Source organism: Sinocyclocheilus rhinocerous, unplaced genomic scaffold (assembly GCF_001515625.1).
Source record: "Sinocyclocheilus rhinocerous isolate Xijiao unplaced genomic scaffold, SAMN03320098_v1.1 scaffold1725, whole genome shotgun sequence".
Classification (NCBI taxonomy): domain Eukaryota; kingdom Metazoa; phylum Chordata; class Actinopteri; order Cypriniformes; family Cyprinidae; genus Sinocyclocheilus; species Sinocyclocheilus rhinocerous.
In genome coordinates this window covers 595,047-606,505 of record NW_015627232.1, presented here as the reverse complement: position 1 = coordinate 606,505, position 11,459 = coordinate 595,047, and the positions used below count along the sequence as shown (strand labels likewise).

Below are 11,459 nucleotides of genomic sequence, written 5' to 3'. Positions count from 1 at the left end.
GAAGGCCAAACAAAGTAGTTTCGCTTTCACAACGAAGCACACAGCGTCTTCACGACATGGCTGCAGCGTCAACAATACTACAGCGAGAATAAAAGTTATGCTTTCTTTCTTTGCGTGAACATTTGGGCGGTGTTATGCAAATCTTCCCACATCGTGACATAGACATGTGGGGGCGTGTTAGAACAAGCCGTTTTAGGTAGGCGTGGTTGACGCTTTTTATTTATAAAGAATATCTCTTTGGATTTGGGACTTTAGTCTTTGCAACTTTACAGATCTTCTTTATGCACCAAGAGCCTTGTAACACTCCAAAGAGAAAGGAAAAATTGAAATTGCATCATATGACCCCTTTAAATAAACAAAAAAACAAATAAAAATGGCATAAGGACACAACAAAATCACCAAAATTTAAACAAAATTTTGAATTAAAGCATAAAAATATGAAAATAAAAAAATAAAAGGTAATTCATAAAATTAATAAATACTATAGTAGTATATAAATAGTAAATAACACTGTCTGGAATGCTGCTCTACAAAGCAGATTTATGGATATGAACTTGTATAATTTGTTATACTGTAATGTCAGATAACTTCAAAATGTACTTTATGTGCTTACATCTTCATTAACTGATTTTACTGAAGTCAGAGATATTATTTAATATGTCTGAACCAACTTGACTACTTTAGGTTACACCAAACAAAAGTTTATTTAAGATTGATATTATGTATAAGATATTATGTTGTTACAGTGTAAGATTTGAAAAGTGACATTTGTTCGGTTTACTTTAAGAATTAAATATTTATTGGTTCTTTAAACTTAAGGAATGCTGTTTATCTGAGTTTTTAATATGGGAACAAATTTTAATAATTTAATATACTTCACAAAACTGGATGCTCAGCACCATTTAGTTTTCATCTCCTAGATGAGTTTTGCATTTAGAAGGAATTGGAGAACAGCCTTGATATTTTTGCGACCCACTGAATGTATCCTCGCTCTTGATTTTAGCTGATGAGTGTGAAAGTAATTTCCTTCGAAAATGGTGGAAGAGCTGATTTGCATAACAAACTATGTATAGACTTGCTCTGCATAAAATCATGGTAGGTGCGCATGGATTGGCTGGATGGTTTTGGCAGGATCTGTTCATAGATGAGAAAATAACCCAGCTGTGGTTATTGCAGGTGGCTCATCTGAATCAGTCTCTCCCACATTCATAGGCAAATGAGTGGACCGAGCGACGCTGTGACTATCAGAGTGTAAATGCACTTCCTCCTGACTTGTTGTAGGTTTAAGTGTGTCACTGGGCAGCATGACGGAGGTGATGAACAGCTGTGACTCTGCGGTGGGAGACTACAGTGTGAGCGGCGCGTCTGAGGAGCAGAACATCTCTTTTCAGGTGGGTTGTGCTTCTCGGTCAGCTGGCTGGATGCTCTCTTGAAATTCATATCAGTGATTTATTCAAGAGGAACAAGGCTAATGAAACACAAAAACAAGTAAAAGATCATATATACAGTCGCTGGTCATTTTGACAACAAATAAGGGGATTTAATACAGATTGTGATCATCTGAATACATGAAATTTCTATTTGCCCCCCAAAAAAATAGAAAGACAAAGGGAATGCATGGACATGAAATATTGTTTGAGTTATTTGTAAATGCATTTTTATTATTTTACATGCTTGTTATCTAATTTAATAGTTTATTTCAAATATTATAGAAACAACAGCAGAACAAACATTCTACAATGTAAATTTTAAATGAATTGTAGCCATTTAATCTGCTAACCATGTTACTTTTTTGTGGACTTGTTAGCTAACATATTTAAAGCTACAAAGTAACATGCCTACCTCTATTTTAACATCTCACTTATCCAGCTCTATAAATTTCTGATTCACTGTTCTTGGCATTGCTTGGCAAATGTTTTCATTTTCTAGGGGATGCTAGTCTTCTACCAGGTTTATGCTTGCCATAAACTTTTATACTGAAGTGTAATTTTGCAAGATGGCGCCAGTGAGAAATTCAAACTAATTCTAATTTTAAGTAATATGAGAGATCTGAAAATAGCACCAATACAGCAGCAGACAATGGTAATATATACAATTAAGGCCTGTTCATACCAAGAATGATAACTATAACATTAACTGTATTAAGTGAGTGGGAAACCAGAAACAGAAGCCCATGCAAAAGTTCCAAAGTGCAAGTTCATGTGATCACGTGAAGATGTGTGACCGACAGAGGAATGATACGTCATGGTGTGAGCTCTTAACTGAATTAGAAGAACAGGCTACATCTGAAATCACATACTATCTGAATATTAAAAAAAAAAAAAAGTAATTACTGTGCAACCACTAAAAAGTATGTTCTATATAGTATGAATGTGTGTAGTATGAATGTAATACAGATAGTGTTGGGTAAAGTTACTTTTAAAAGTAATGTATTACAATATTGCGTTACTACATAAAAAGTAACTAATTGCATTACTTAGTTACTTTTTATGGAAAGTAATGCATTACATTACTTTTATGTTACTTTTGTCACCTGGGCTGGGCTTGCTTATTTATTTTTAATAACAAAAAACCCAAAAGTTATATTTCTGGCAACTATAAAGGACTTTTCACACCAAAAGTGACATTAATAAGCCTCAGCCTGAAGGAAGTGCCTCTGCACCTCACTCCTGATATCTCTCAACACAGGGACAGAAGAGCTGTCAGTGAATAAATGGGAATACAAAGTAACTTGCAATACTTATTTGAAAAAGTAACTCACAACAATTTATAAGCAATGCATTACTTAACTAGTTAATTGAAAAAAGTAATCCGATTACCTATGTCGCGTTACTTTTAATGCATTACCCCTAACACTGAATATGTGCTACATTCGTCACATTGTCATTGTCATGTGACATACCAGTGTCAGTTGCATCACTTCACTGCCATTCACAAATCCTCTCCCTTGGCCTCATGGGATAGTAAAGCGTCATCTTTTTTAGTAAAACATCTAACAATAACGTTAATAAAACATTAGTTCAGAGTTATCTAGTCTTTAAAAATGTTCTCAAAAATGTAGCACAAAAGCTGTATTTATACATTACTCATGGCACATTTTTTGAAACATTTTATTGGTTGGATGTTCATCTAACATTTTCTAAAATGTTACTACTTGTTTTAAAACGTTCAGAGAATATTCAAAACTAACATTCCCACGATATTTGCAAAACGATAAAGAATGCTCCCTTAACGTTCACGTAGCAAAAAAAGTTTTTAAAACATTTAAAAACTGATGTTTTGAACATTTAGAAATAATATGTTCAAATTAATGGGAACTTCAGCAAAACATTATTAGAACCTATTTTTGTTTGCTCTGACTTTTCATGTACTGTTTTTCACCTACTGTATTGTAGGGAAGTATGCAATTTTAGACGCATATAATTTAAAACAGGGATCCTCAAATCTTGCCCTGGAGGGCCAACGCGCTGCAGAGTTTAGCTCCAACCCTGATCAAACTGTGATTTTCTAATAATCCTGAAGACATTGATAGGGATGCTCAGGTGTGTTTGATTAGGGTTAGAGCTAAGCTCTACAGGAAAGTGGATCTCGTGGGCCAGATTTGAGGATCCCTGCTTTAAAGCTTCTGAAAGTGACTCTTAAGGGCCATTCACTCAGAATGTGTTTTTGTGTTTAATAACGTGAGATTCAGGGAAGTGGAATGAAAAAACGCAAGGTCGAGAAATGCATATTTTAAAACTTGAACTTATTTTAAATACGAGCAGGCACGTATTTACGTTATGGGGGGTCCTAAGCAAATCTCCGGGAGAGGGCCCCACGATTGCGTTGGGGGTGTAAGGGAGGGTGTTTGGGGTGGTCCCCCTCGGGAGAAATCGCAGTTGCGGGGGGGAGGGGGGATTGGTGTTGATGTCCCTCTCAGGAGAAATCACCACGCATCACTCCAGCATTTTATGTAGAAAATTAATCGAAAAGCAGTGCAATGGAATGTGAACGACCCCCTAACAGTATCATTCCTTTGTGTCCATTATAGTTGTAGTATATGGAGGCTATTTTATCATCCTTCATGTGGACTGTCCATTAAGAGGCATTTTGCAAAAATATTTGAGCACTCAGAGCAGGACTGACCAATCAAAATCGACTATTCCAGAGAGCAGGGTAGGAATAGGTTACATTTTAAGTGACAATCACACACATACATGCTGAGTGTTTTTCTGGTTACCTGATAAGATGACTGCGATGGGTCTCCGTGGATCTATTTGGAGCTTTTCCTCCACCATTTCAGCCTGATTGGAGTCCGTTTCATTTTGCTCACATCGCTACGAAAAGCCGATCAGATTTCTGCTCGTTCATACAGCCTGCTGGAATTCAAATTCAGATTCCTCTCAGACACTCAAGAGAGACTCGAAAGGTCACAATCTTTTCAGGGAATGATCATCATTACCCTTTCTTTACCACAGGATGAGCAGTGCCATTATATGCTAGCTGAATGAACCCTGTCTGAATGTGTCATTCACTCTATCATGGAGGCTCTTTCTGTGCTTTGTAAACCAACATGCAATGCACACCCTTTTCTACTGTTGGTGGCTTTTAGAAAATTCATGTCTCGCTTGATAGCCCACATGTTGCAAACACACGGACACACTCAAGACGCTCTTGTTCACACTTCAGTGCAATTGTGGAGAAATAATCATACACAACGTGAGTCACATCCTGCTCTCATGAACTCTAAACAAGGCAATATAGGACTCACACAAGACATGAGGTGAATGCCAAACACATCATTAATAAAAACGCATCAAGGAGTTTTTGATGGAACTGCTGGAGTGGAGCTTTTGTAAACATATATTTACTCATAAGTGATTGCCCACAAAAAAAAATAATAATAATAATAATTCTTCTCTCTGATTGCTTATAATGGAAATGCACTAAAATTTTCAAGTAGACTTTAGTGCTAAATGCTTCCAAGGTTAAAACAGATTGACCTGACAACAGCATGCCTTAAAAATTCTTTGGCATTTTTGTTTTGTTTTCCAGTAAATAATTCTAAGCATAGATAAAACATATCGTGAATGTATCATGAAATGATTAATTTTTCTTTCCTTTTTTGTGTTAAGCACAAATCAAACAACACTCTATGAGGTAAAATGCTAAAATTAAAACTACTGCTTCCAATTTGATGGTTTAATGAGGTCCTTAGATCTTTAATGGAGGAAGTAAAGGTCAAATCATGCTGTTTCTTGAAAGCTGTCAGGGCATTTTGAGAACTTTCCGACTTTAAGATACATTTTATAAACTCACTGAACTGTCATGTACTGTGGCCTCTCGTGACCCCTGTGTTACAGATCTTCCCAGACTCCCATGAACGGTTCCCAAAGCTTTCCAAACGCTTGCCATCCATCGTGGTTGAACCCACTGAGAGCGGGGAGGTGGAGAGCGGGGAACTGCGCTGGCCTCCTGATGATCTGAGCCCTACAGACGACCCCAGAGACAAACAGGCCCAGGCTGCAAGTAAGTTCATGTTAACCATTATAAGAATGTCCCATTTAGGTTTACTGTTATTCTCTTTAATCTCATAATTAATTACATTTTTTTCTCAAAATATCATCTTAAATTTTTACTATAGCTACTACATTTAGTGAGTTTATGTCTTTATTCTCAAAACACTGGCTTACTGTCTTGAAACATCATGACTTTATTTTTGCAATGCTGATCTTTTAGATTTAAATTAGATTTATTTCATTTTAAATGACACAAAACTTTGTCATACTATATGCAATACTTAAAGCGTTTAAATTAATTGATGCACAACACTGAAAAAATGGTAACCTAAAAATGTTAACATCTAAATTAACTGGTTTTATTCAAGTCAAAAATATTATTTAACATCACTCAGTCTACCTAAATACTTAAAAACAAAACTATTTTTGAGGGGGATAAATCAGGTAGAAATAGCTCTTCATGGTAACAGATGCAAGTTACTTTTTAAAGTGTACAGTTAATTTTTTTACATGATTTTTAAAAGAAGTCGCTTATGCTCATCAAGGCTGCATTTCTTTGATCAAAAATATTATTATTAAATATTAATTTTAAATATTATTACAATATAAAATAACTATTTTCTGTTATAATATATCTTTAAAAATGTAATTTATTCTTGTGATGGCAAAGCTGAATTTTCAGCATCATTACTCCAGTCTTGAGCGTCACATGATCCTTCAGAAATCAATCTAATATGCTGATTTGATGCTCAAGAAACACTTCTTATCAATGTTGAAGACAGTCGTGCTGCTTATTATTTTTTTTGGAAACCGTAATACGTTTTTCAGGATTCTTTGATAAATAGAAAACTCTAAAGAACAGCATTTATTTGAAACGGAATTTTTACTGTCTTTACTGTCATTTTGATCAATGTAATGTATCCGTGCTGACTAAATGTATTCATTTCTATATTTCACTTCTTATTGACCCGAAACTTTTGAATGGTAGCGTCCATTAAAAATGTTGTACATTTTATTATTTCATTTCAAATGCAGTTTAAACCATTTTAAATTGCTTTTTTGAATTGCTTTTGATTGCTTATAGAGTGGTTCTTTTACCCCTTAGTTGATTTCAGTCTTGTAGCATCAGATGCACTACATTTAAGGAAATCTAATTTATGGGACGTTTGATTATTTTGTGTTTGTATTTCAGTTGACAAGCTCACAGAAGACAACCAAGAGGCCGCAACAGGGACGGAAAACTAATGGGCGATGATTGACCAATCCAGCCAATCACTGTGAATGTCTTCATTACGGACAGGAGTGAACGGGAGACTCCACCAATTAGGTTTGCCTATCATCCACACTAGAGCCGCCCACCTGCTGACCTCCACTCCCCTAGGTGGAGCCGAGGCCTGAGAGACTGTCTTAACTGAACTAGCTCACGTGCCAAACTCTAGTGTTAGTCAGCTGCTGTGATTGAGTTGTAAATGATCTCCAATAACACCATGATACCCATTAGAAGTCACCTATGCCTGCTAAATTATAAATTGGCATTCATTTATGTATTTATTTGCTTTGGACCAAAGTCTTTCATTCCTTCTATCAAAAGTACATAGCTTCAGGATGTTAATTTGATGTATTATATCAGCACACATTAAGTGAAAATGGATTTCAGATAACATGTAAATCAGTGTTTATCAACTCTGGTCCTGGGAGCCCCCCAGCACTGCACATTTTGTGTGTCTCCCTAATCAAACACACCTGATTCAGCTCATTAGCTGATTAAAAGAAACTCCAGGACCTGAAATGGGTGTCAGATAAGGGAGACATACAAAATGTGCAGTGCTGGGGGGCGCCCAGGACCAGGGTTGAGAAACACTGATGTAAATGAACTACAGTGCATAATGGCTCTTCGCCAGTGTAGATTTCAAACTCTACGCTATGTACAGTAGATCTCAGTTTGTTTTCATGCTCACACACTACTAATAGGGGTTTCTTTTTAACACGCTTTCCAGATTTGCACATATTCTTTACATTAATTCTTCACATTAATTCTCTGTTATTCACATTGCTGCTGCTTATTTACTAGTGTTCGTCAGAGCTGCTGTAAATGTAGCTTTCTTTGCCTTAGACATTTATTTGTAGTTACACTGTATGTACGTCATAAGTTTAATGAAATTACTGTTTGTATATATGTTCAGACGGTCGTTATTTTACCATCACATGTATCTGTCACCTTCCCAAGGCAAAACCCTTTGGTGCTTCAGAGTCTGTTGAATATCACTGTATTCTGTTAAAAATCTACTGCTCTTTTGATGTTTGAGTATTAGTCTTAAAATATTAATAATCTGTCTGGGAATGGGAACGAATGCAGCACAGTATCACTTAGCATTAAAGGCAGTTACTTCTACATCCGTTCTCTGTTGATTCATCAAGTGAATGTATGTAGGATCCAGCCTCAACACATCACTGATTTCTTGTGGGTAGATGTCAAGTACTAGCCAAATGCACTTCTAGTTGAATACTGTTGACACGAGCAGTAGTTATTCTAGCCCAGCAGCATCAGCAGCTCTGAGCAGTTGATGTTTTCCAGCCACGGGCATTTTAGCAGGGTTCAGCCCCCTTGTCTTTCATCTCAACCCTCCTAAAACTTTTCAGATTAACTGTCGGATCTCTTTAAAATCTGTTATATTCTTCAGCATGTTTGCTGAACAGCGACTGCAGTAAGCAATCTGAGGTTAAGTAAGGCCTTAAAAACTTTTTTTAACTTCCAAACAACAATGTCAAGTTCATATTCAGTGTTTGTCTATATAAGCTTTCCTTTTTATTGTTAAAAATGACATTTATTGGGGGTATTTGAATTTGTTTGAGTTCAATTCAATTCAATTCAAGTTTATTTGTATAGCGCTTTTCACGATAAATCGTTGCAAAGCAACTTTACAGCAAATTAAGTTTCTACAATATTTAGTGGTAGCTTATCAGTGGTGACTGTCAGTTAATGTACATATGGCAGAAATGTACGGAAAAATCAATTAAAGACGTAATCAATCAAACACACGATGAACATTATTAACAGCAATTATTATATGATGCAATCAAACTTATAGCAAAATTTGGTAGTTCTGTATGTTGTTTCAGGGTTGGCATCATTCATTTCAATAAAATGAGTTTCAATTCATTTTAATTGTAGATCTTTCTTCTGTGGAATACAAAACTCTTAGTTCCATACATGAATGTCAATTGGGTCCAAAATAACATTGCACCCCATAGAGTGCAACAGTTGCGGAAGTAAAAAATCCCATAAATTTTTTCTATATCGGGGGAATTGATAAACCTCTAAGATGTACCGTGAGCTATGAGGTTGTTAATGGATATGGGTTGTTGAAAATGTTTTTATAGGCTATATATACAATCAACCTCATTAAATCATTAGTTTTATATTTATCCATCATCATTGTCATTTGCAATGATTGTAGTTCTTTCCCTCGTTAAAGCTGTTAAAGTGATAAAGCCCCATTCACGCCAAGAACTATAACTATAAAGCCCTAAACACACTGCACAATTTTCAGCTGTCCCAGACGAAAGATTGGCATCGTGAAACAATCGTGGCGATTTCTGTGATCATGGCTCCTAATCAGTGGTCCTGTGTGTGTCGTACAGTGAGAGAGGTTCAAAGATGGCCGTTGTCATGGTCTTGCGACCAAAGATAGCTTACGATACAGCATGATCATCGCACAGTGTGTTTGCTGGTACCAGGGGCGATTGTAGGATTTTCATTTTAGGGGGACTCAGCGCCCAATGAGGGTATAATATATATATATATATAATAAAAAATTTTTTGACTAATAGGGGTGGTATACTAAACTTATCTTTCCTTAGCTCAAGTATGCAAACCTCTTTGCCACATGCACTGGAAAATGTATTACATTGAAAGTAAAATTTTCAAATGAAAATGGCAACATGATCGTTTTATAATTATTTAGCTTAATTTGTACTTAAGTACAAGTAAAAGTACAGCTTTAAAAATATACTCAAAAAAGTACAAGTACCCGAAAAAACTACTTAATAACATCTTTGCATTAATCTACAGTAAGCAGAGCAGGAACAGCTATGAAATGTGCAACAGCAATATACTACTACTAATGTTTTTTATAATACTGTGCATATTTAAAGATTTTAGATGATGGCATCAGGGGCATATGTGAGTGAATGAAATGAAACATAATTGAGAGATGACAGAAGGGTTGCCGTTTATGATATGTCCAGAAACATGCACGCGTCCATGGTGCAAACTATTGAAATGGCTTCTCAATATGTACATTATCAGCAGATCAGGTGTGTGTGAGAAGGGAGCTGATAGCCGATGATTTCCTGAGCACATCGCGAAAAGCGCTTAAGTTTCACATGTGATAATGCACATCCGCACCGAAACAGACACGGAGAATGATTTAATCAGTTAAGTGCCAACATTTAGAATAAGTTCTTAAATGTATCTCTTAATTAGAGCTTTGTAGTCTCACCAATAAATCACCAAGACAATTCAAACACTTTCATGATATTTAATTAGTGAATTTGTGAACTAGTTCTTGTTGGGCAGCCATCACTGTTACCAGAAATAAATTTACCCAGCGAGGGTCAATCCGGAAGCCGAAAACCCGGAAGTGTGAAATTGGCCTATTATAAGCTAACTGTTGTGAATCGGGCTAAAGTAAGGCGATAATTTTGAACACTGGCTGGGTATGTACTTGCTCAAATATTGATTTCGGATCATTTTTAACCACAAAAAGATACCGACTGCGGCTTTAAGTTCACAGTATTGTACATTTTGTCTTTCTGTTTGATCAAACATTTTGCTTTGAATTTAAGTTTGTAATATTTTGATTAATCTTGTAAATGGTTGGTTGTTTCATGGCTTAAAACTCTTTTTGAAAACCCCTTTTGGAAAAATTAATCGAAAAAAAAAAATCCTTCTGGAACCAAGGCCGCTGAAAAAATGGGTGGACACTACTGGTATAAGAAAAAAATTATTTTTTTTATGTTCCACAGAAGAAAGAAAGTCATACAAGTTTGGAACACGAAGGGTGAACAATACCTTTAAAATGATCTAATTTTACTCTATTCAAAGATTGGCTCGTTCAAACCTTTCCCAGAATGCACAATCCTGCCCTTTCCGAGTCTCAAGTTCACTACCTCCTTTCTAAATGAAGCCGAGGACCATGTATGTTCAGGTAGAGAGAGCTGTCACGTCGCGTTTGTGCTCTCCAGTGGAGACTCTCCCCGGACGGAGCGCTAAAAGCACATCGTCAGGTGGCTCCTGGGAAATGAACCTACTGTCAAGTTCAGCCACCTCCGGCGAGAGCGGCGACCTGACAGGCCGGAGAGATGATATTCACTCATTTTCTGCCACTGAATGCTGCTGGCAGTGACCTTGTTTGGAGCCGCAGGTTTCCGAAAATAAACATGTCACTCTCAAAGGATCTCGAAGATACCAAAGCTCGCTCGAGTGCAGAGATATTATAGTTCCCCGTCACGGAAGCTGCCGGTATGAGTCGGCTCTGATTTATAAGTGTTCCTACGCATGCTCATGCACCCACACACGCAGAAATACACAACTACAGTGCAGCCAACACACTTGAACAATCTTAAAGGCTTTTTTCCCCAGGCCTCTCTGTGAATAATGAAGGTTGGAACCGTAGGTGGACCAAACACGTCGTGTCATTTTGAAGACTAAAGCTTTCTGGCGCACTTCTCAGAGAGTTCTTGCAGTGTTTAAAATATGTGTAGCCTCCATTAGTTCTTAAATTAGCCTAGTATTTCACAGTCTCAGGCTTTCAGATTGATAGAGCCCCTTTGACTCGGTGTTAAAAAGGAGTTTCAAGCCCACGCCTCTGCGGTCCGCGGCTCCGCTTCATAATATGTCAATCGACGCCGACAGTGGGACGTGAAGCATGTATCGGCGGCAGCGGGACGCACGGCATC

The 11,459-nt window shown here is 36.9% G+C and overlaps 1 protein-coding gene across 1 annotated transcript in view; it reads left to right on the top strand.

The window, feature by feature from the left end:
- The window catches only part of LOC107723542 (protein LBH-like), a 16,025-nt gene extending 8,794 nt beyond the window's left edge, over positions 1–7,231 (top strand). Inside the window, exons 2-4 of the mRNA XM_016532229.1 lie at positions 1,282–1,391; positions 5,343–5,508; positions 6,691–7,231. Coding sequence (XP_016387715.1) covers positions 1,282–1,391; positions 5,343–5,508; positions 6,691–6,743 — 329 coding nt within the window. The 3' untranslated portion in view covers positions 6,744–7,231. The remainder of the gene's footprint in view (positions 1–1,281; positions 1,392–5,342; positions 5,509–6,690) is intronic.
- Positions 7,232–11,459: the final 4,228 nt, after the last annotated feature.